General features: G+C 39.3%; 1 protein-coding gene across 3 annotated transcripts in view; it reads left to right on the top strand.

Moving 5' to 3' along the window:
* FAR2 (fatty acyl-CoA reductase 2) overlaps nucleotides 1-26,594 on the top strand; it is a 140,877-nt gene that overhangs the window by 97,350 nt on the left and 16,933 nt on the right. For 2 of the 3 annotated variants that reach the window (XM_007446301.1, XM_007446302.1), the window contains exons 3-6: nucleotides 14,243-14,418; nucleotides 18,247-18,426; nucleotides 25,104-25,281; nucleotides 26,381-26,425. In XM_007446301.1, the coding sequence (XP_007446363.1) occupies nucleotides 14,243-14,418; nucleotides 18,247-18,426; nucleotides 25,104-25,281; nucleotides 26,381-26,425 (579 nt within the window). Of the gene's footprint in view, nucleotides 1-9,002; nucleotides 9,039-14,242; nucleotides 14,419-18,246; nucleotides 18,427-25,103; nucleotides 25,282-26,380; nucleotides 26,426-26,594 lie in introns of all 3 variants that reach the window. The other variant, XM_007446303.1, reaches the window with a different exon arrangement.

Raw genomic sequence — 26,594 nt, forward strand, 5'->3', positions numbered from 1 at the left:
AGAAACACACACTTTTGAAAGAGAGTAACTGATTCTCACTTTGACAGATACTCAACTCAGATTAGTTGAAGCATGTTAAGCTTCTCCCCTATGGGCCATTTCCTTCCTTTTAAGAAAAAAAAAAAAAAAAAAAAAACTTTTAAAATTGATTTTGTCCTGGGGATATTCTTTAAGGTCCCAGAAACAGAAACAATTTATTTCTCAATCTCTTGTTTTCTTTTACAGTACCATTCACTAGTTAATTCAATCACTGGCATGATTTCAAATGTCCAACTTCTTTCCTTCTTTTTAAATTTCTTCCAATCACATCAACTCTTTTTCTTAAAAGCTTCACATTGCCTGTACTGATTTCATTCAAAAAAGTCACCAAACCACAGGATTCAACATGACTCTTGTCAACTAATTGGCACTCGCCACTGGCACTTGCCAGCTACCTCTACAAGGATTAAATCGTGTGCTGCTGCAGCTGCGGATTTTCAACATCTGCCTGAAAGGTGTTCAGGGTGGAGAGCTGAAATGAGGTTCTCTGTGCTCTGGGAAAAACTGGCAGAACAGGTCTTCAGATACTTAGATATTTTCAGGAGTTGATTTTATGAGCCCAATTTTTGTATCTCCTCATATCTAGAAAAACACTAAAATCCTTCATGGTTACATCTGTTCCTCATGACAAGCAGTAACCTTCACAAGACCAGCAGAAACCTTCTACAAAAAATATGTGCTTGAGGGGAGCTTCAAGATGGCAGAAGAGTAAGATGCAGAGATCACCTTCCTCCCCACAAATACATCAGAAATACATCTACATGTGGAACAACTCCTACAGAACACCTACTGAACACTGGCAGAAGACCTCACAACTCCCAAAAGGCAAGAAACTCCACAAGTACCTCGGTAGGGGAAAAGAAAAAAGAATAAATAGAGACAAAAGAGTAGGGACGGGACCTGCACCTCTGGGAGGGAGCTGTGAAGGAGGAAAGGTTTCCACACACTAGAAGCCCCTTCGCGGGTGGAGACAGTGGGTGGTGGATGGAGTAAGCTTCGGAGCCACAAAGGAGAATGCAGCAACGGGGGTGCGGAGGGCAAAGCAGGGAGATTCCTGCACAGAGGATTGGTGCTGACCAGGATTCACCAGCTGGAGAGGCTTGTCTGCTCACCCGCCGGGGCGTGCAGGGGCTGGGAGCTGAGGCTCGGGCTTCGGAGGTCAGATCCCAGGGAGAGGACTGGGGTTGGCTGTGTGAACACAGCCTGACACAGGCTAGTGTGCCACAGTTAGCCGGGAGGGAGGCCGGGAAAAAGTCTGGAACTGCCGAAGAGGCAAGAGACTTTTTCTTCCCTCTGTTTCCTGGTGCGCGAGGAGAGGGGATTAAGAGCGCTGCTTAAAGGAGCTCCAGAGACGGGCACGAGCTGCGGCTAAAAGCGCGGACCCCAGAGACAGGCATGAGATGCTAAGGCTGCTGCTGCCACCACCAAGAAGCCTGTGTGAGAGCACAGGTCACTAACCACACCTCCCCTCCTGGGAGCCTGTGCAGCCCGCCACTGCCAGGGTCCCATGATGCAGGGACAACTTCCCCGGGAGAATGCACGGCGCACCTCAGGCTGGTGCAATGCCCCACCGGCCTCTGCTACCACAGGCTCACCCCACACACCGTACCCCTCCCTGCCCCTGGCCTGAATAAGCCAGAGCCCCCAAATCAGCTGCTCCTTTAACCCCGCCCTGTCTGAGTGAAGAATAGATGGCCTCACGTGAACTACACGCAGAGGTGGGGCTAAATCCAAAGCTGAACCCCAGGAGATGTGTGAACAAAGAAGAGAAAGGGAAATCTCTCCCAGCAGCCTCAGGAGCAGTGGATTAAAGCTCCAAATTCAACTTGATGTACCCTGCATCTGTGGAATACATGAATAGACAACGAATCATCCCAAATTCAGGAGGTGGACGTTGGGAGCAACAATATATGTATATTTTTTACCTTTTTCTCTTTTTGTGAGTGTGTACGTGTATGCTTCTCTGTGTGATTCTGTCTGTATAGCTTTGCTTTTACCACTGGTTCTAGGGTTCTCTCTGTCCGATATTTTCTCTTTGTTTGCTTTTTTAGTATAGTTTTTAGTGCTTGTTATCATTGGTGTATTTGTTTTTTGGTTTGGTTGCTCTCTTCTTTCTTCTTCTTTTTAATTACTTAAAAAAACTTTTAATAATTATTTTTTATATTAATAACTTTATTTTATTTTATTTTATCTTCTTCTTTTTTTCTTTCTTTCTTTCTTTTTCTCCATTTTATGGTGCGCCGTGTGGATAACAGTCTGTTGGTGCTCCAGCCAGGAGTCAGAGCTGTGCCTCTGAGGTGGGAGAGCCAAGTTCAGGACATTGGTCCACATGACCAGTATCATGTCCACAGGACCAATATTATGTGGTCCAGCTCCACATAATATCAAACGGCGAAAATCTCCCAGAGATCTCCATCTCAATGCCAAGACCAAGCTCCACTCAATGACCAGCAAGCTCCAGTGCTGGACACCTTATGCCAAACAACTAGCAAGACAGAAGCACATTCCCACCCATTAGCAGAGAGGCTGCCTAAAATCATAATAAGGCCACAGATACCCCAAAACACACCACCACACGTGGACCTGCCCACCAGAAAGACAAGATCCAGGCTCAGCCACCAAAACACAGGCAATAGTCTCCTCCACCAGGAAGCCTACACAACCCACTGAACCAACCTTAGCCACTGGGGGCAGACACCAAAAACAATGGGAACTACAAACCTGCACCCTGAGATAAAGAGACCCCAAACATAGTAAGTTAAGCAAAATGAGAAGACAGAGAAACACACAGCAGGTGAAGGAGCAAGGTAAAAACCCACCAGACCAAACAACTGAAGATGAAATAAGCAGTCTACCTGAAAAAGAATTCAGAATAACGATAGTAAAGATTATCCAAAATCTTGGAAATAGAATGGAGAAAATACAAGAAACGTTTAACAAGGACCTAGAAGAACTAAAGACCAAAGAAACAGTGGTAAACAACACAACAAATGAAATGAAAAATTCTCTAAAAGGGATCAATAGCAGAATAAGTGAGTCAGAAGAACGGATAAGTGACCTGGAAGATAAAATAGTGGAAATAACTACTGCACAGCAGAATAAAGAAAAAAGAATGGAAAGAATTGAGGACAGTCTCAGAGACCTCTGGGACATTAAATGCACCAACATTCGAATTATAGGGGTCCCAGAAGAAGAAGAAAAAAACAAAGGGACTGAGAAAATATTTGAAGAGATTATAGTTGAAAACTTCCCTAATATGGGAAAGGAAATAGTTAAGTCCATGAAGTACAGAGAGTCCCATACAGGATAAATCCAAGGAGAAACATGCCAAGACACATATTAATCAAACTATCAAAAATTAATACAAAGAAAAAAATTTAAAAGCAGCAAGGGAAAAACAACAAACAACACACAAGGGAATCCCCATAAGGTTAAGAGCCGATCTTTCAGCAGAATCTCTCCAAGCTCGAAGGGAGTGGCAGGACATATTTAAAGTGCTGAAGGAGAAAAACCTAAAACTAAGATTACTATACCCAGCAAGGATCTCATTCACATTTGACAGAGAAATTTAAACCTTTACAGACAAGCGAAAGCTAAGAGAATTCAGCACCATGAAACCAGCTTTACAACAAATGCTAAAGGAACTTCTATAGTCAGGAACAAAGAGAAGGAAAAGGCCTACAATAACAAACCCAAAACCATTAAGAAAATGGTAATAGGAACATACATATCAATAATTACCTTAAATGTAAATGGATTAAATGCTCCAACCAAAAGACATAGACTGGCTGCAGGGATACAAAAACAAGACCTGTATATAGGCTGTCTACAAGAGACCCACTTCAGACCTAGAGACACATACAGAATGAAAGTGAGGGGATGGAAAAAGATATTCCTTACAAACGGAAAACAAAAGAAAGCTGGAGTAGCAATTCTTATATCAGACAAAATAGACTTTAAAACAGACTATTACAAGAGGCAAAGAAGGACATTACGTAATGATCAAGGGGTCGATCCAAGAAGAAGATATAACAATTGTAAATATTTATGCACCCAACATAGGAGCACCTCAATACATAAGGCAAATACTGACAGCCATAAAAGGAGAAATCGACAGTAACACATTCATAGTAGGGGACTTTAACACCCCACTTTCACCAATGGACAGATCATCCAAAATGAAAATAAATAAGGACACACAAGCTTTAAATGATACATTAAACAAGATGAACTTAATTGATATATATAGGACATTCCATCCAAAAATAACAGAATACACTTTCTTCTCAAGGGCTCATGGAACATTCTCCAGGATAGATCAGATCTTGGGTCAGAAATCAAGCCTTGGTAAATTTAAGAAAATTAAAATCATATCGTGTCTTTTCTGACCACAATGCTGTAAGACTAGATATCAATTACAGGAAAAAAATCTATAAAAAATACAAACACATGGAGGCTAAACAATAAACTGCTTAATAACCAAGATATCACTCAAGAAATCAAAGAGGAAATCAAAAAATACCTAGAAACAAATGACAATGAAAACACGATGACCCAAAACCCATGGGATGCAGCAAAAGCAGTTCTAAAAGGGAAGTTTATAGCAATACAATCCTACCTTAAGAAACAAGAAACATCTCAAATAAACAACCTAACCTTACACCTAAAGCAATTAGAGAAAGAAGAACAAAAAAACCCAAAGTTAGCAGAAGGAAAGAAATAATAAATATCACATCAGAAATTAATGAAAAAGAAATGAAGGAAATGATAGCAAAGATCAATAAAACTAAAGGCTGGTTCTTTGAGAATATAAATAAAATCTATAAACCATTAGCCAGACTCATCAAGAAAAAAAGGGGGAAGACTCAAATCAATAGAATTAGAAATGAAAAAGGAGAAGTAACAACTGACACTGCAGAAAAACAAAGGATCATGAGAGATTACTACAAGCAACTCTATGCCACTAAAATGTACAACCTGAAAGAAATGGAAAAATTCTTAGAAATGCACAACCTTCCAAGACTGAACCAGGAAGAAATAGAAAATATGAACAGACCAATCACAAGCACTGAAATTGAAAATGTGATTTAAAATCTTCCAACAAATAAAAGCCCAGGACCAGATGGCTTCACAGGTGAATTCTACCAAACATTTAGAGAAGAGCTAACACCTATCCTTCTCAAACTCTTCCAAAATATAGCAGAGGGAGGAACACTCCCAAACTCATTCTACAAGGCCACCATCACCCTGATACCAAAACCAGAGAAAGATGTCACAAAGAAAGAAAACTACAGGTCAATATCACTGATGAACATAGATGCAAAAATCCTCAACTATTTACTGGTAAACAGAAGCCAACAGCACATTAAAAGGATCATATACCATGATCAAGTGGGGTTCATCCCAGGAATGCAAGGATTCTTCAATATAAGCAAATCAATCAATGTGATACACCATATTAACAAATTGAAGGAGAAAAACCATATGATCATCTCAATAGATGCAGAGAAAGCTTTCGACAGAATTCAACACCCATTTATGATAAAAACCCTCCAGAAAGTAGGCAGAGAGGGAACTCACCTCAACATAATAAAGGCCATATATGACAAACCCACAGCCAACATCGTCCTCAATGGTGAAAAACTGAAACCATTTCCACTAAGATCAGGAACAAGACAAGGTTGTCCACTCTCACCACTATTATTCAACATAGTTTTGGAAGTTTCAGCCACATCAGTCAGAGAAGAAAAAGGAATCCAAATCGGAAAAGAAGAAGTAAAGCTGTCACTGTTTGCAGATGACATGATACTATACATGCTACCAGAGCTAATCAATGAATTTGGTAAAGTAGCAGGATACAAAATTAATGCACAGAAATCTCTTTCATTCCTATACACTAATGATGAAAAATCTGAAAGTGAAATTGAGAAAACACTCCCATTTACCATTTCAACAGAAAGAAGAATATATCTAGGAATAAACCTACCTAAGGAGACAAAAGATCTGTATGCAGAAAATTATAAGACATTGATGAAAGGAATTAAAGATTATACAAATAGATGGAGAAATATACCATGTTCTTGGATTGGAAGACTCAACATTGTGAAAATGACTCTACTACCCAAAGCAATCTACAGAGTCAATGCAATCCCTATCAAACTATCACTGGCATTTTTCACAAAACTAGAACAAAAAATCTCACAATTTGTATGGTGATATAAAAGACCCCGAATAGCCAAAGCAATCTTGAGAAAGAAAAATGGAGCTGGAGCAATCAGGCTGCCTGACTTCAGACTATACTACAAAGCTACAGTAGTCAAGACAGTATGGTACTGGCACAAAAACAGAAGTACAGATCAATGGAACAGGGTAGAAAGCCCAGAGATAAACCCACACACATATGGTCACCTTATCTTTGCTAAAGGAGGCAAGAATATACAGTGGAGGAAAGACAGCCTCTTCAGTACATGGTGCTGGGAAAACTAGACAGCTACATATAAAAGAATGAAATTAGAATACTCCCTAACACCATACACAAAAATAAACTCAAAATGGATTAAAGACCTAAATGTAAGACCAGACACTATCAAACTCTTAGAGGAAAACATAGGCAGAACACTCTATGACATAAATCACAGCAAGATCCTTTTTGACCCACCTCCTAGAGAAATGGAAATAAAAACAAAAATAAACAAATGGGACCTAATGAAACTTCAAAGCTTTTGCACAGCAAAGGAAACCATAAACAATACGAAAAGACAGCCCTCAGAATGGGAGAAAATATTTGCAAATGAAGCAACTGACAAAGGATTAATCTCCAAAATTTACCAGCAGCCCATGCAGCTCAATATCACGAGAACAAACGGCCCAATCCAAAAATGGGCAGAAGACCTGGGTGGACAGTTCTCCAAAGAAGATATACCAATTGCCAACAAACACATGAAAGAATGCTCAACATCATTGATCGTTAGAGAATTGCAAGTCAAAACTACAATGAGATATCATCTCACACTTGTCAGAATGGCTATCATCAAACAATCTGCAAACAGTAAATGCTGGAGAGGGTGTGGAGAAACGGGATCCCTCTTGCACTGTTGGTGAGAATGTAAATTGATGCAGCCACTGGGGAAATCCGTATGGAGGTTCCTTGAAAATGTACAAATGGAACTACCATGCAACCCAGCAATCCCACTGCTGGGCATGTACCCTGACAAAACCATAATTCAAAAAGAGTCATGTACCACAGTGTTCATTGCAGCTCTATTTACAATAGCCAGGACATGGAAGCTATTGTGTCTATCGACAGATGAATGGATAAAGAAGGTGTGGCACATATATACAATGCAATATTACTCAGCCATAAAAAGAAACGAAATTGAGTTTTTTGTGGTGAGGTGGATGGACCTGGAGTCTGTCATACAGAATGAAGTAAGTCAGAGAGAGAAAGGTAAATACCGTATGCTGACACATATATATGGAATTTAAAAAACAAATAAAAAATGGTAATGAGGAAGCTAGGGGCAAGACGGGAATAAAGACGCAGACCTACTAGAGGTGGACTTGAGGATACAGGGAGGGGGAAGGGTAAGCTGGGACAGAGTGAGAGAGTGGCATGGACATATATACACTACCAAATGTAAAATAGATAGCTAGTGGGAAGCAACGGCATAGCCCCGGGAGATCAGCTTTGTGCTCTGTGACCACCTAGAGGGGTGGGATATGGAAGGTGGGAGGGAGGGAGACGCAAGAGGGAAGAGATATGGGGATATATGTATATGTATAACTGATTCACTTTGTTATAAAGCAGAAACTAACACACGATTGTAAAGCAATTATACTCCAATAAAGATGTTAAAAAAAATGTATGTGCTTGATTGCATGTACTCCCCCTTCACCAAAATCACATATATACTGAACTTCCCCCCTACCTCTTTGGAGCAGTTTCTCCGAACTATCTGAGGTGCTGTCTACTGGGCTGCAGTCCTCATTTTGCCCCAAATAAAACTTAACTCACAGCTCTCACTTTGTGCATTTTTTTTTTAAGTCGACACTCTGGAATATATTCGGTTTTCAAAGGTATCAGGATCACATGGTATAATCAGAAACCTTGGGATGACGCACAAATACACACACATACACACATAGCTGTCTGATTAGCAGCTTTTGAAAATGGAGTATTTCTGTGGAAGCAGAAAGGAAGTTTTCCTATTATTAGAAACATACTAAGTGGTAGCCACTATGCTAGGCATCTGACTTTTATTACCCTATTTAATCCTCACAAAACTCTGTGGTATGCCTTATTGCTACCTCACAGATGAGAAATTACTCCAAGAAAGTTGTCACCTATCCAAGGAAGTACCAAGGTAGTGAAAAAGCAGACTTTAAATGCAGTTCTCTTATCTCCAATGCCCATGCTTTCCCCACTGAATTGCATTGCTACCCCTAGGAAATTGCTTCCTCTAACCAGGTGCTTATTCTCAAAGAACACTGTGAAACAGGCCTTTGGCATGGGAACAGAGCGTTAACAAAATGATGAACTGTGTCACCTCTAGCATTTATTATAGATTCTTATGTAAAGTGAACTATAATTTTGTTAAATGCAAAATTGTTTTCAAGAATAGCAGAATAGGTATGATATACAGGAAAGTTGTTAATAGAGTAATTCCTAAGGGTTCTCATCACAAGGAGAACATTTATTCCTTTTTTTCATTCTTTTCTTTTTATTGTATCTATATGAGAAGATGGATGTTAGCTGAACCTATTGTGGTAATCATTTCACAATATATGTAAATCAAACCATCATGCTATACCTCTTAAGCTTATACAGTAATGTATTCCAATTATTTCTCAATAAAACTGGGGGAAAAAAAGAAAAGTAGAAAAAAAAAGAATAGCAGAATATATGCTGAATTATTAGTTCTCTGAGATCACCGAATGAGACAGTCCTTTGATTGACATTTTAGATAAATATGCAGATGAAGACACGGAGGCCCCATGAGGTGAGTAACTTACCCCAGTCACACAGTTAATAAATGGCAGAACTAGGCTTCAAACCCTGGCCTTCCTGACTCCAAAGAGCCTGGGATCTTTCTAATATACCAATGGTTCACACCTTCAGTGTGTATCAGACTCATTATAGAGCTTGTACAAACTCCAGGCGCCCAAGCTTCAACTCAGAACTCAGTCAGAATCTCTAGGGTCAGTATATCTGGGTTTTTTTTGGTTTTTTGTCTTTTTAAACAACTTCTCAAGCAACCCTACTGTATGCAAAAATTTGACAAACTAGTACTACACCAGACTGCCTTATGGTCCTATAGAGTGGTCCTCACTAAAGCAGTAAAAACTTCTAGGTTAATCCTTCATATCTTACGGAAGTTAGTAGTGAACTAGCAAAATCCTAACGTTTTGTAAATTTTGTGAATCTTTACATTAGGTATGATAGGTTTTTGCCTTAATTTACATGCACTTATTTGTATTTAATTGTTCTCAACTTAGATTATATATAGCCTTTCTTAATGTCATTCTTGTTCAAGAGCTAACTTGCAAAATCCGTTGATTTGCTTTTACTCAGCACTCTAAAATTTCTATGGTAAATGTTACAGGCTCTCTTTTTCATTGGGATGCCAGATATTCCATAGAGATTGCACTTTAGTTTAATGGACCTAACTTTTTCCTTCACAAAATAAAAATATTAAGCAAATTTTGGTGGGTTATTGTGACTAAATAATATAATTATATTTGAAGAGAGGGAATCAGTAAACTGAATAAAGATCAAAGACTCTCATGATTAGAAAGGAATGATTACATTTAATAGCCTTCAGGAGGTAGTGACTCCTAGATGCCTCCCAAGTTAGGTCATGCGGATAACAAATTGACTGTAGAAGTCCAACTGCAGGGCCTGTACATTTTCAAAAGCATTATATAAATGTCATGCCCTCCACTCCTAGCCCAATTCCTGCTTCTAATAAAAATGCAGTCTTAGTCTCTGGCCACAGAAGTCATACCTAAGGAGTTTATTGAATCCAAAAAGTTCTCTTTCTGTCAATTTTCTTACTTAGGATTTTCAAAGTTTCTCTCTTGCCTCTGAGCTATAAGTAACTATTGCCATAATAGTCCCTCATGTTTAAAAAATAAATTGAAAGAGAGAGAAATACTTGCCTGTATAATGTCAAATCAATGGAACACTCCTAAACTTTCCAAGAAAAATGTATTGCTTTGTTATCAGTTTGAAATGCTTAGATCACCTCACAGCTGTTATATTTCAGTGACCACAGAAATGTGTCTTCCTCCTGTCAAGAACATGGTTTCCTAAAATGGAAAAGCAGCAGTCTTGAGTGTTCAAAAATAGCAAGTAGTTATTCAATGCTTTACTATCTCAGTCCTATGCCATTAAATAATATATGAGAAGGAAGATGATAAACTCTTAAAATCTAAAATAATTATATTAAGTTCTTTATTGGTGGGCCTTCACTGAAATTTTTGAAATTTTATTTTTTCTTAACTCATTTTTATTCCACGTATTTTTTCTTGCCTTTAATAAATGTCTTATCCAAAAAAAAAAAAAAAAAAAACTTTCAGAAGGGCTGGTATCTATTGAGGATCCATTTGCATCATTTCATCTGTCATTTAGTCTTGTCATTATTACAAAAGAAAAGGGTCTGCTCTGAGCCTTTCCATGTCCCCCCCCACCTTGGCAGTTAATACAGAGGACCCAAGGGAACACTTTGTGTCTTCTTTTAGCAGTAGTTACCTGCTGTCTTTTATTCCACCAATACAAAAGAGCTGGTAACCAATTTCAGGAATCAAGCTCCCATTTATGGTTCTATTACTATTCTTACAGTAATTAATTTCAATTTAACAAGCAAAATTTGAGTCATTTCAATGAACTGGGTGCTGTCAAGGATAAAGAGATATAAGAGAATCAAGGAGTTTACAAGCCAGAGGGTGAAATTTAAGCCCAGAATTTTAAAATGGACATGAATTTTTGGAGTCACTGTTTCCCTAAGTATGTACCTGGACCATCAGACCTATCTGTGGAGATGGTTAAGAAATACAACTCTTGGGTTACATATCCAACCTACAGAGTCAAGATCTCTGAGGGTGTAGTAAGGACATCATCTTTAATTGGTCCCTAGATTTTTCTTATGCCAACAGAGTTTGAAAACCACTGATGTCTTGTAATTGCCCTGGGCAGTTAAAAAGGGAAATGCGTCATACACAATTGTTCATCAGTTATTTAACAGTCCAACTAGAGAAGTTCTCATCTTGGGTTCAGTTAAAATCAACTATGAAACTATGTGAAATGCAAACTCCTGGGCATGCCCCAGTGATTTCTTACTTGTTGATTATGGAATGGGGTCCAGGAATATACATTTTTAAGATGCATACTAGTGATTTCTCTTTTATTTATTTATTTGTTTGTTTGTTTATTTATTTTTTAATTTATTTATGGCTGTGTTGGGTCTTCTTGCATACTAGTGATTTCAATGCAGTTCACTTGGGGGATAACACTGACCTGTTACATGGCACTGACCTGTTACATGGCAGTTGGCTGTAATCTCTAGCACTCTATTTAGGATGTGCCAACATTTAAGGAGAATTATTTTGTTAGAAGCTACAGCTGTATGCTGAGACTCCAGACAAAGCAAGTCATATTATTAGGCCTGGCTAATATAGTAAAATGGGACCCTAATTTAGCACTGTGGTTTGAGTTGATGCAGCCAATTCATTGATTTATTTCAGCTGATTGTAATCAATACCAACTAGATCAGAAAACTTAAACTTCTTTTTTTTTTTGCGGTACGTGAGCCTCTCACTGTTGTGGCCTCTCCCGTTGCAGAGCACAGGCTCCTGACGCGCAGGCTCAGCAGCCATGGCTCACGGGCCCAGCCGCTCCGCGGCATGTGGGATCCTCCCGGCCCGGGGCACGAACCCGTGTCCCCTGCATCAGCAGGCGGACTCTCAACCACTGTGCCACCAGGGAAGCCCTTAAACTTTTTTTTAAATTACACTATGTTCACTCAGATATCCCCTCTCATTTGAAAATATAAATCCATAAATAGGATGTAGACTGGGACATTATTTCCCAAAATAGTAATTATCTCCTAAAATAGTAATGCTGTAAATGTATCTTGGTGCTGTTCAACATTGCACAGGTGGTCTGAAAGTACAATACAGTATAACAATATCCTCTGCCTTTTAAAGTCATAGAAACCAAAGGCAACAGAAAATCTATGTGTGGCAGCTTACAGCATCTGTGAGCAGCCCCATTGCCAGAAGGGTGGACACACGTCATTTTCCACGTCTTGCTCTCAAGCAGCCAGAAGTCATCACAGGCCAAAGTCAGACTCCACAGAACCTTATATAGAGTTCTTGTGAATAAAATCTATCATGACTCAAAAAAGAGCCTTCTACAAATGCAGTTATTAAAAAGGGGGATAGGGCTTCCCTGGTGGCACAGTGGTTTAGAGTCCACCTTCCGATGCAGGGGACACGGGTTCGTGCCCCGGTCCGGGAAGATCCCACATGCCGCGGCGTGGCTGCGCCAGTGAGCCGTGGCCGCTGGGCCTGCGCGTCCGGAGCCTGTGCTCCGCAACGGGAGAGGCCACAGCAGTGAGAGGCCCGCGTATCGCAAAGAAAAGTGGGATAATTGTACAAATGTTACATAAATTTATCCAAAAATATCCTACCTGTGTTTGTTGTACAATTACCACAAACTACAAAGGAAAACATTTGACTGGGAAAAAGCAAATACTAGTATGCTTATGATCCATTATGCCTGGAGGGCTACTAAATGTCTTTTTGAAAGAACCAGAATGACCTTTTTTGAGAATGTCCCTCAGATACTTTTCCATCCCAGATGTCAAAAAAGCATTGAGGATTGACCTAACTTCTGAATTATTTTCAGAATTATAGTAACACTTACTAAAAAGGCCGACCTTACAGTGCAGGAAAATCGTAGCTGCAAGACAGAAGTATATTATCTTGCCAGGTCAGTACATGGATTTTATTCCCTTCCCTAGTTGGCTTCATTTAAATTTCCATGTTCCTCTGAACATGGTCTTGCCTGATACAAATGAGACATGATTTCTCTGAATACCTGAGATCAACTTCTTATTACCCAACAGAAAAGCCTTGGGTAGCTCTCTAATGGGGAGGAGAAGCCTTCTGCTGAGGATCAAGCGACAGATGAAAACATTGTTGGGGGGTTAAAAGGGCGAAGGGGATTGTTCGTCTCCACTACCGTATTACTATGAAAAACGTAGACTAATTTTCTCTGCTCTCACCCTTTCTAAACATTTAACCTTAGTTTTCTCGTGCTCACTGTTGACATACCATACCAATACTACAATAAAATTTTATTTTATCAAAGTAGGTTGGAGCCAAGATCATTTCATTAAAATTGTTATTTTCTGAGAAAATGGAAAATACAAATTTAATCTGAGAACTTCTCTGTGGAGGGGAAAGTAGAGACTCTGTTTCATCTGAATAATTGTAATAAAAGCTAAAACTGGCAGTGCTCTTTCCTTTTCCCTGTATAAGTAAATTAGAACATTAAAAAATCGATTAAAATCTTATAAAAATACATGAGCTCATGTAATCCTCTTACTAGACAATAACTGCCATTTATATTAGAATGAGATTATATAAAAATTTTTGTTTTACCCATTACAAGTTTTCTCAATTTGTTTTTTTCTAATTATCTTTGTGCTTCTAAGACATCTTGTTAATCTGGTACAATTAACCAAGTTGTTTTGAACCTGTGCTCATGAGACCTTCTTGAAGGCTGGTGATTTTGCTGGTAATTTGTCAAGGCTGCATAAAGGCTCGTCATTTTGCACTGAAAACAGTATTTCCCAGGCAGAAATGGAAACAATCATCATGTATAAACCTGAAGCTGCCTTGGAAGGGAAGAAAGGGTGGCACAGGATATGGATGACTTACTACCCCTGCTTCACTCTGCAGAAAAAGTTCAAAATGCACTCCTTACTGGTTATTGGAACTGACTTTTTCAAATTCTATCAAATTAAGAGGAGCAGGAATTATACTAAGCTGACCTTGAACTGTATGCAATACAGCAAATGGTTGAGTCATATTATTACAACTAAAACCAGTTTTTGAGAATTATAATGAAACAAGTCAGTGAAAACAAGAACAGTGTGATGGTGATGATGATCTTTGATGATTTATATTTATGTTTTAGCTGTTTGAAAAAGTAAAAGAAGTTTGTCCAAATGTGCATGAGAAGATCCGAGCTATTTCTGCAGATCTCAATCAGAATGACTTTGCCATCAGCATGCAGGACATGCAGGAGCTTCTTTCCTACACAGACATCATCTTCCACTGTGCGGCTACTGTGCGCTTTGATGACCACCTGAGGTACATCCCCATTCCCCTCTCATGACTTGTATTATACATGTGTGTACACACACGTGTGTGTAAGTTTCTCTATGATTTCCATTTTATTTTATTTTTTTAATATTTATTTATTTTATTCTTGGCTACGTTGGGCCTTAGTTGCAGCTCACGGGCTCTTTGTTGCGGCGCGAGGGCTTCTCTCTAGTTGTGGTGTATGGGATTTCTCTTCTCTAGTTGTGGCATGAGGGCTTTCTCTCTAGTTGTGGCATGTGGGCTCCAGAGTGCATGGGCCCAGAAGCTGTGGCACACGGGCTTATTTGCCCAGCAACATGTGGGATCTTAGTTTCCAGACCAGGGATCGAACCCATGTCTCCTGAATTGGAAGGCAGATTTTTTACCACTGGACCACCAGGGAAGTCCCTGTGATTTCTTTTTTTTTTTAAAAAGAGATATTCTCAATGAACAAAAAAAATACAAAGGAGTAAAACTTCTCCAAAATCTTACTATCCAGAGTTAACCATTTAATATTGTGAACCATTTCAGCTTCTTTTTTTAAAAAAATATATTTATTTATTTATTTATGGCTGTGTTGGGTCTTTGTTGCTGCGCACAGGCTTTCTCTAGTTGCGGCGGGCAGGGGCTACTCTTTGTTGCGACAAGCTGGCTTCTCATTGTGGTGGCTTCTCTTGTTGCGGAGCACAGGCTCTAGGTGCGTGGGCTTCAGTAGTTGTGGCTTGCGGGCTTTAGAGCGCAGGCTCAGTAGTTGTGGCTCACGGGCTTAGTTGCTCCGTGGCATGTGGGATCTTCCCGGACCAGGGATAAAACCCTTGTCCCCTGCATGGCAGGCAGATTCTTAACCACTGTGCCACCAGGGAAGTCCCTCAGCTTTTCTTTATGCATCCATAATAGAATATATTTATGTTCAATTTTACTAAAAAAACGGCATCACATTGAGAATGATGTTTTTTGCAACCTGTTCAATTTTATTTTTAGAAATCTTTCATTGTCAATTGATATTCTATTATAACTTGTAATGACTACATGACATTCCATTGTACATGTATATAATATACTCAACCAGTTCTGTACTGGTGGATGTTTTTTAGAGTGTTCTAGCTTTTCACTGTTACAAACAGCTCTGCAGTGAACATCTGTGTCGAATACATTTTTTTCCCTTTGGGTTAATTCCCAGAAGTAGAATTGTTAGACACATACTAGATGTGTCCAGGTTATGAACAGTTTATATTTTGACATATAATGCTAAGTTGCTTTCCAAAAAGGAGATATTAATTTACGCTGTTCTTGTGCATATGAATGCTCATTTCTAACACCCGCAACAGTACCATATTATAATTCTTTAATTCTTTTTATCATTGTCATTATTATAATGCAAATAGCATTGCATATTTTGATTTCTGTTTCTTTGATAATCAGAAAGGTCGAAGATGTTTACATGCCGATTGGCATTTTATTCTTCTGTGAAATGCCTGTTTATATTCTTCACCTATTTTTCTCTTGAAACATTGTTTTCTTGTCAGTTTTAGGACTTCTTGGAAGATTTAGCATATTAACTCTTTGTCTTTTATAAGGCTCAAAATATTTTAACAGTTTATCATTTGTCCTCAGCTCTATTTTATTATTTACACAGTTTTTCATAATTTCTTCCAGTATTTTTATTGTTTTATTTTTACACTTAAATCTTTGACCCATTTAAAATTTATTTAGCTATAAAGAATAGTAGGAAAATTCCATAAAAAGAAGAGAGATGTAGGTGTGAATGTACAATATTTTTTTATTACCAAAATATGGTTATTTTATTTATTTATTTATTTTGCGGTAGGCGGGCCTCTCACTGTTGTGGCCTCTCCCGTTGCGGAGCACAGGCTCCGGACGCGCAGGCTCAGCGGCCATGGCTCACGGGCCCAGCCGCCCTGCGGCATGTGGCATCTTCCCGGACCGGGGCACGAAGCCGTGCTCCCTGCATCGGCAGGCGAACTCTCAACCACTGCGCCACCAGGGAAGCCCAAGATGGTTATTTTTTAAACAGCATTTATTAAATGATTTCTTTTCACTTTTTGTTTGAAAGGAATCTCTCATAGTATATTAAATTCCTATTTCTGAACTCTTATTCCATTAATTAGGCTTTCTCTTCCAGTACCACAGTATTTTAATGACTACGATTCTTATTTTATTAAGCAACTATACACACATTTTTCTCTTTTTATAGAATTTTCCTGACTATTCTCACCTCTTGATTAGACTTAGGATAAATTTGCCAAGTTTTTTCAAGGGTTGGGAGTTTGATTGAGATTACCTTGAATATACAGATTGATTTAGAAAAACAACATATTTAAAACATTGACTCTTCCTATCCAAGAACAATATATGTCTCTGTTTATTCAGTTTTTCTGTTATGACCCTTAATGAAGTTTTATCATTTTCTTCATATAAAGCCTATTCATTTTTTATTAATTTGATATATGTTTTAAATGTTCTTTTTTGAATATGTGCCTTTCTTCCATTATAGTCTCTAATTTTTGTTTCTATATAGGAAAACTAGTGATTTTTTTATGTAACTTTTATAAGTGGACACCTTACTGAATTATGTTATTGTTCATTCCAGTTTTTTCAGCTGCTTGTTTGTTTTCCAGATATAATCTGATAGTCATTTCTGGATTGCCTTTGCAGTGTTTGTACTTATTAATTAATTTTATTTTCCTCTCTAATTATAAGGCTGGAACTTCAGAGCAGTGTTAAGTGGTAGTGATTGTTGGCATTCTTCTTGGCCCAACTTTAAAATCAGTACTCCTTACTTTTCACCATTAAGCGTGACACAGGCTAGCAAATTAAAATATACATTTTTAAATCATTTTCTTCCTCTTTTAGTGAATTTATAAAAATTGAATTGGAAATGGATATTGAATGTCATTTTTAAACTTTTCAAAAAATATATGTATATACATGGTCCTGTATTTTTTTCTCTTTTTGAGTTAGATTAATAGGTTTCCTGGTTTTGTATGAAACATGTATTTCTAGAAAGAACTATTTCATTGTCATCACATGTTTATACAGCTTTGTATTCTATTAGGTAAAATTTAGGATTTTGACATCAATTTTTTTTATTGAAGTATAGTTGGTTTACAATGTTGTGCTAATTTCTGCTGTACAGCAAAGCGATTCAGTATAACTGAATGTATAACATATATATACGTTCTTTTTTTATATTATTTTCCATTATGGTTTATCACAAGATATTGAATATAGTTCCCTGTACGCTACAGTAGGACCTTGTTGTTTAACCATCCTGTATGTCATAGTTTGCATCTGCTAATCGCAGACTCCCAATCTGTCACTCCCCCACCCCCTGCCCCTTGGCAACCACATCTGTTCTCTATTGACATCATTATTTATGTCTGACCTGTACCTTTGCAATAGAAACATTCTATATGTTTCTCATTCTATATTCACTGTTGCTCTCCTCCAATTTATTTGAATTTTCTAATTTAAGTTAGACGCCTAATTTATGTTTTTCTTTCTTTTAATGGCTGCTTAAGAAGCCCCTTTATAAATTCAGAGGATTGCGATTTTTTTCCTTCTGGTTGATTTAGAACCACGTGACCTCTAAATGCAACATGCATCATAGGATTTATGTGCACAGAAAACATCATCAACATATTATACATTCCAAGTATCACATAACTTTGTGGCCGTGACCTGTACTTTTCTTCCTGGTCCTTTGATGCAGCCACAAAAATCAGATGGATATGCCAGTTATTGGAGTGGGTGCATTTCCAGCAAAACGGCATGTGAGTTGCCTCACTGCATTTCCTTCTGTCTAATCTTCTCCAGACATGCCGTGCAGCTTAACGTCACTGCCACCCAGCAGCTCTTGCTCATGGCCAGTCAGATGCCAAACTTGGAAGCCTTCATACACATCTCTACTGCCTTTTCAAATTGTAACCTGAAGCACATTGATGAAGTCATCTATCCATGCCCTGTGGAGCCAAAAAAAATCATCGACTCCATGGAGTAAGTTGGGTTAAATGAGGGGGTGAAGGGTGGGCAGACTGTTGTTGTCTTCAGCCCTTTGTAGTCGTTCATTTATAAGGTAACAAAGTGAGACACTCTTGGAGCAAAATGCTTTGAAAAGGTGCCAGCTTTAACTCCCTGTCCTTGCTATTCCCTCCATCCCCGGTGGAGAATGCAGTGCTTGGTGATGGAGCGGGGATAGGGGTAGAAAAGTCCTACAGAAAAGTTGTCTTGAGTAGTTTAGGATTACATGAAGTACTTGAGGGTACTTTACATGGAAGTCGTTTCTCAATTCTCAGTGAACTCAGCATTGTTACTAGATAAGGGAAGTGTCATACATAGTATAAACGTTCAGAAGAAAGGTTTTGGCATCAGACTGGCAAAGGTACTGCAACTTACTAGCTGTGTGACCTTGAGCAAGTTCTTTGGCCTCTCTGAGCCTTAGTTCCTTCATTTGTAAAATGGGGCTAATAATAGTCCCTGTCCTTATAGTTGTGATGATAAAGTGAGTTATATAAAGCAATTATTGCAGTGCTAGGGAGTGTTTAATAGCAGTTAATCAAAAGGTTAATAAAGAAAAACTAATAGAGAAGAGAAATTTCTTCCAAATCTGGCAGAAAGTGTTGGTCTCTTGCTCTATTCAGCTGAGAGGCACTTTTCTTACTGTACGGTTATGCATGAGAGACAGAGGTCTAGCATTTTTCTCTTTTTGCCAACTAACAGGAGCCACTTTCTTTTTAGGACATGGCCCTGGTCTCAGAATAAGTATGCTTTTTGTTCTGCCTCTTCATTCTTCTGTTCCAGTTACCAAGTTTACCTTGTTTTGCTTGTTTTTTTAAAAAGTATTATAGCAGAGAAAATAGACCGTTTCCTGGTGAATTTGTCGTATTTTAATTTCTTATAATACTGTATCTTCTATTTAAGATATACTCTTTAAAATGAAGCTTTAGCTAAATCGAGAGTTTATTCCCTTCAGGGCAAACATTTTTATCTCATACAGCTCTGATTATATATATTTTTACCTGTCATTTAAAAATATCCAGGACAAAGAAAAATGAAAGTCATCTAAAGGAGCCGGAGGTTGCTTAAGTTGCTAATAAATGATGATTTGCTTAATTGGTGCAAAGGAACCTTTCAGAGTCCAGTTTGTCAGGTTAGTTGGAGAAAAGACACTGATGCAAAGTCAGTGCAGGAAAGTCGATGTCTAAAGCCTTGGCATGTTTTCAGGATGGAATTTATTTGTTTGTCATTTGCCCATCCCCTTACAGCATTGTCTCTGGGTAAATGTGGTGTTTATGGATGTGATAAGCCCAGGAAAGGAGCACAGGCCCATTTGATTCCCGACCCTGCCACTGAGATTCCAGAGGCTCACTCCACTGTTAACCCCCTAACCCCTGACAAACCTTAGCACGATTTGAGGAGGGATCTCTGAGAGGTCACCAGAGAAAAGAGCTAGGAAATGGAGATTCAGTTCACCCATTCCATACCACTTCCTCCCTCCCAAAGTGTGTCCAGATGCTCAAAAACTTCAGATTTCAAAGAATAAGCTCACCACCCAGAGGAGGAGTTGATTTATAGTCAGGCATTTGGCACTTCCCATACTCCCCACTATATGTCAACTGGTAAAGGCAGGTAATGACTACATGATTGATGATCAAACTGTAATTGACATGGGTACAAAATTTATGTCTGTCTGTCTTGTACTGCTCTCAGAGGAGAAGAATTATTTTTAAACATATATATATATATATATATATATAGCCAAATAGAACTAGGAATACATTTATATTTTATCTCAACAGAATTCATTTTGCGTGCAATTAAGGAAATAAAGGTGTTTTTTATTAAACAGGGGGAACATCATTACTACAATTTATTTGTTCAGAATTTTATACTAAGGACCATCTGTCCAGTCCATCCCTCTCAGCCCTCCCCTTACATTTGTGCTGCAGTCACACGGAAGTACTCACCCCTCTCTCTCTTACCTCTCTGCCTTTGCTTAGGTGGTTCTGTTTCTAGAGACTGCTTCCACCTCTGCTTCCCCTGGTGAGTTCCTATCCAGACATCAGAGCTCTCCCCTCGGAGCCCAGGGGCTCCGGTGGCCGTTCCTGGTGCTCCCACAGTGCTCATCTTCAACACTGTGCTTAGCACAGGTCACCCTAAGTGTCTGGTTATTCGTCTGTATTCCCCAGTGGACGATGAACTTCTCAAAGGAGGAGAGTATCTCTTGCTCCTTCTTGCTCTCCAGGGCCGGCACAGAGTAGGAACTCAAATATTAGCTGAATGAATTAACTTTTTTTTTGCGGTACGCGGGCCTCTCACCGCTGTGGCCTCTCCCGTCGCGGAGCACAGGCTTGATCTGCCAGGTGAAACAGAAAAGTTGTTTCTTGATCAAACACTAATTGCAGTCAGCCATGGCAGATGTGCTGCAGGTAGAGAGTGTGAGAAGCAGGGAAACTGAGGTCACAGCAGCCTCGTTAATGGCCCTTTGGGAAATGCAAAAAGAGGTCAAATGTTGGAAAGTAGTTTTGCCTTCGTGCTGAAGAGCACATTGTTAACACTAAGAATGCTTATCTATTCTAGGGGAAAGGAAGAAGCTGGTTTTAGCATTTGTGCTTTTATTTGTCAGGATTTTACAGCGTTAGGACAGCATCTAAGCAGCTGACAAAAAAACTTTCATTTCTGTGTACCACGCTTTAATGTGAATCAAGAGCAGGGTTAAACTGTTTCTTAAACAAACTGAATAATGTTCATGTTGTCAGGTCATTGGAGCCAGAATAGGTGCTCAGTGGAAGTCTATAGGGTAATACAGAGACCAAGTCACCACAAGCATTAGGCTCAGATATACCCTTTTCCCCAGTAAAAGGTTCATGTTTACTTTGAGGCCTGTTAAATTTATTCTGAAGCCAGCTCTGCCAAATTGAAGTCGGTCAACCTTTAACCTTTCAGCTTCCCAGCACTTTTCACCACTGCCGCCAGACATTAACTTCCAATTTTTCTTCATTCTCTGCAAAGACATCCCCTCTCTTACTTGCCCACAGTCTCCCTACAGCCCCACCTCCTTCTGAGTTCACCCATTCTGTCCTATCATTATCCATCTCAGCTTCCCAAACCTTTGCCAGCACATAAATTGGCCAATCAAGAGGACACACATGTACTGAATAAGGTAGTTCCTGGGGGCAGAAAGGTGATTGGACACAGAGGTAAAAAACAAAAAAAACCATAATCCCTCCTGGACTCATTGTAAAGTGGGGAAACAGACACATGGGCGAGAACAAACGGCATGATAATCAAGGGAAGAACAATCCAGATGAAAGAAAAGAGAGCAAAGGCTACCATGAAGCAGTGTGTCCAGTATTTACTCCCAGACACCTTTTCCGATATACCTCTAGGTATATCTAGCTTGCCCTGCTTATTGCCTAAGAAAATTAGGAGGCAAAATACATATTACTCTTGCTATTTCATTCAGTAAATACGTAAATTATGAAATTAATGATATTAGGAGGTTGAATAAATAAGTTTCAAACCAAAAAAGTAATATTTAGAGGAAATTGTGTGTGTGTGTGACACACACAGCCTTCTGAAGTCTTCAATAAATTTTTGCTTCTTTTGAAGCTATTTAAGTACAAGTTTAGTACTTGGAACCCATGGGTTCAGACATCTTGAGTACACTGAAGGACACTGGCTTTAATTTCAGAAATTTTCTTTGGTTTATACGCTGTCTTTTTCCCATGCTAACTTATTCGCTATTTTAAAAACTGATCAAGAACAAACAACAGCAGCAACTCAAACTTTGGTAAAGAAGAGCATGAACTGATTTTAGGTCCTGAAAAGGACATCACTTAACCAATGGCTGTGCATATTTGTTACATTAATCTCCTCTTCAAACCTGGGAAATGGCTGGTTGAGATATGGTCTGTTTGGCTGTATTAGAAAAGATATTGTTAAACCAACTATTACCTTTGTAGGTATATATTTCTTGGTTGTTTTACTAAAAATAGAATGTCTTGGGCTTCTCTGGTGGCGCAGTGGTTGGGAGTCCGCCTGCCGATGCAGGGGACATGGGTTCGTGCCCTGATCCGGGAAGATCCCACGTGCCGTGGAGCGGCTGGGCCCGTGAGCCATGGCCGCTGGCCCTGCACATCCGGAGCCTGTGCTCCGCAACGGGAGAGGCCACGACAGTGAGAGGCCCGCATACCGCAAAAAAAAATAAATAATAATAATAATAATAGAATGTCTTAGATTTGTTGGCTCATTTTGTTTTATCAAATAGCTCTAAGTGTAGTTGTAAATATTCCTGTTTGTCCTCATATAACCTGAAAGTTTAGAACAGATATAATTATTGCCATTTTTTCATAAGTGAAAATGGAGGAAACGAGAAGATGATACAGTAGAATATGGGGGAGCTACAGATAGCAGAGGCAGACCATCTACAGAACACTACAACTTCTTTTGCTTTGTGTTCTTAGAAACCTATGAAACCAATGTTTTCTAAGATGAGCTAACTCATCAAACTTGGGGAAGCCTCCAGGTGTTACCCTTTCCATGCACACCAACAGCAATAACAGCACATGGTACCAGCCATGTGACATACAATCCTAGCATTGCTGGCTTCTGATGTTTTCTTAAAATTATTTTCTTTTTACAGCCTTAATAAAATTAGGCTGTATTTCTTCTGACCCAGTTTTTGTAACCTGTATGTTTTTGCAGGTGAAAAAAAAAAAAAGGTCTTAGGTCAGTTAATCCACTGCTGACCCACAAATAAGATGTGGTAAAGATAACATTATTAGAAAGATAGAGAAGTGCCTGCATTACCCCTCACTCTCTCCCAACACTCGGGTGACTATATAATTGAAATATCTTCTGTTTTTCTAAGTATTTGGAGTTGTTTTTAATTCTAGTAACTTCTCAACCTTTCCGTTTTCAGTGTAAATCAGAAGGCGTTTGATACTAGAAGGCATTTGATACTAGGCTAGAAAATACCCAGAACTAGTAGCCGCAAAGCACGGAAAACCAGACCAACACAGGCAGCGCTCATGTTTCATTCCAATATCGGAGAGTTACTGAAATTGAGAGTTGTGTTTCTGAATAAGTCTTGGCATTAAGCACATCTTAAATACTCAACAATTTGTCATGGGAGGAAGACGATACCCTCTAATAAGATTTTTCTGCAATCAAAATTGTATGATTGCACTGGGTCCGATAAAATAGGAATAAATGTACCAAACACATGGATTATAAAAATCACACTGACATATAGCCTAATTTTTAAAAACTATATTATATCAAAAGTTTGACCAAATAGATCTACCAGCTAAGAGAAACATTCAATATTTAATCGACAATAATTTGATTGCTTTCTTAGAGAAGATCAGATAGACTTTGGGATTATCAAAATGGTTCTAGGGTTTCCCTGGTGGCACAGTGGTTGGGAGTCTGCCTGCCGATGCAGGGGACGCAGGTTCATGCCCTGGTCCAGGAGGATCCCACGTGCCGCGGAGCGGCTGGGCCCTTGAGCCATGACTGCTGGGGCTGTGCGTCCGGAGCTAGTGCTCCATGACAGGAGAGGCCACGACAGTGAGAGGCCCGCGTACAGCAAAAAAAACAAAACAAACAAACAAAAAAACAACAAAAAAAAGATTATTCCCTGTCCTAGTCTTCCCTGGTGGCGCTGTGGTTGAGAGTCCGCCTGCCGATGCAGGGGACACGGGTTCGTGCCCCGGCCCAGGAAGACCCCACATGCCGCAGAGCGGCTGGGCCCATGAGCCATGGCCGCTGAGCCTGTGAGTCCGGAGCCTGTGCTCCACAACAGGAGAGGCCACAATAGTGAGAGGTCCCTGTACCGCAAAAAAAAAAAAAAAAAAAAAGATTAGGCTAATGCCATGGTAACTCAGTTATTCGTGATACAGGTCTTCGTGTAAGTGAAGGTATTCAATAATCACTCTATTAAAGCTGCTTCACAGTGCTATTCTCACTCCACTTGACAGACTATTAACAGTTATAAGAGCACTTCAGAACTCATTGGAAATCTCTGGAAATGATTACCAAGTTATTAGCAGAGACTCTAAACAGACTTTCAAAATACAGTGCATAGATTTGCTAAAATGTTGTAAGTCTGCTAAGTGTAGTTGCTTTTCTTTTTTGAGGCATTGAGTCGAATTTTTAAAAAATCAAAGCTGAAGGTTTCAAGATGGGTGCCATAGGTTCTAACTGGACAACAGTGAATGAGTGGGGCTGCCACTGATGAGCCTCGGAGGACAGACTCTCAAGCCCATGACCAGGGCAGCCAGCCCGCTGCCAGGTGCCCGACTGGCCCTTGCGCTGCGTTCACTGAATGTACGTTCATAGGTGCATTCCTGATGAGAGGAAATAATTGAAGATAGAGATTGAGTCTATATGATCAAGTAGCAGACTGCATAGCTATTGGATAAATCTATCGAGGCAGGAGGCTGTAGGATTCGACTAGTAATATTGGGCTGAGCAGTGGAGAGCAAAGAAATCATCCGTCATGCATCATTTGGACAGGTATACACTCAAGCTTTGGTGTCCTCTGACAGTTCCTAATTCCAGAACTCAAGCTAGAAGCGGTTCGATTGTCGATGTCTCATAGTTTCTTTTTTGGTCTATTGTCTAACATATGTTTTGCTAGAATTCTTTTTTACTCTGACTACCTTCAGGTGGTTAGACGATGCTATTATTGATGAGATCACACCCAAGCTGATCGGGGATCGGCCCAATACGTACACCTACACCAAGGCCTTGGGAGAGATGGTGGTGCAGCAAGAGAGCGGCAAGCTCAATATTGCCATCATACGGCCCTCCATCGTGGGAGCAACCTGGCAGGAGCCTTTCCCAGTAAGCCCACTCGCCTGGATTCCACACTTTGCTTCCAAACCAGCATCCTTCTAGCCCAATTACTCTTTGATGTCTTTTTTTTTTTCTTTTTAGTATGTATAGCTAAGTACAGCAAATCAAATGTGAGCCCATTATATTAGGACAGAAGTCCACATTTGGTTCAGGATTTATTCAGCATGGGGCTCCTCTGAGTGTGACACTGACTGTCCTAGAGTTCGGTGACATCTTAAATTAGATTCTCATTAACTCTCATCTCAAAATTGCCATGGGAAATAGTTTTATTTCTTGGCTTCCCCACTATAGTTTAAATATAACAGAATGTTCTTGATGGCCAAGTTGGTAGTATTACAATTGCCAAGGTAAATAGGAATCACGAAGCTCAGAGAAAAGTCCTCAGTTTAGGAATAATAATTTTTATCTCTGTATACTGCTATATCTTTTAGAAAGTACTTTGAATTATACCATCTTTTTTGAAGCAATTCTATAAAGCTTTTGCACCAGATAAATCCAAGCTCCATTACTTACTGACGTGCAGGCTTTTGAGCTGTCTCATCTGTAAAACTGGGCTAATCCCACCCACTGTGGAGGGTTGATCAAATGAGTCGATGTATGAGGTGTGCTTAGTGCAATGCCTGGTCCCTAGTAAAAGGCTCAACTAATATTAATCCCTTCAACTTCTCCTGTCTTCTCTCCCACTTTACACACACATTTTTGACTTTCACAGACAAAGAAACAGACATGATGAGGTCAACTGACTTGCTTAGGGCTTAGGAGACAAACTCAAAGAGACATTTGTTTCTAACTGTTCCTAAATATAATCTTTCCTCTAACATCTGTAGGCAAGCTAATACAGATGGATAGATAGATAGATACATAGCTGGATAAATTCTTGCACAAACCAAGTGCAGAAAATATCCAGTGCTTTCTCATTGGTCTCTGTTTGAAATCTTAGAAATACTGGATTAGACAGTTCTATCGGCTGGGGTCTCAGTGCTCTTGTTTGAAGTTTATTAAGATTAGACTGCAGATGTTCCAAAGATAATAGGATTTTCTGACATGTGGAACCAATTAGAGATCTTTTTTTTCTTTTTGTTTTTAGGGTTGGGTTGATAACATAAATGGACCTACTGGGCTCATTGTTGCGGTATGTATAATGGTGTGGAAATAATTACTTGAAAAGTAGTGGAGGGATAGTAACAAAATGCTAGTGTTGGCTTAGCTTCACTGACGCAAAACCATAAGCGTTACTTTACTAACCACAATTGATGCAACTTATTTCAATTTTGCCGATTGGAAAATAGAGGCAGAATGAA

The sequence above is a fragment of the Lipotes vexillifer genome, unplaced genomic scaffold (genome assembly GCF_000442215.2).
Source record: "Lipotes vexillifer unplaced genomic scaffold, Lipotes_vexillifer_v1.1 scaffold477, whole genome shotgun sequence".
Classification (NCBI taxonomy): Eukaryota; Metazoa; Chordata; class Mammalia; order Artiodactyla; family Lipotidae; genus Lipotes; species Lipotes vexillifer.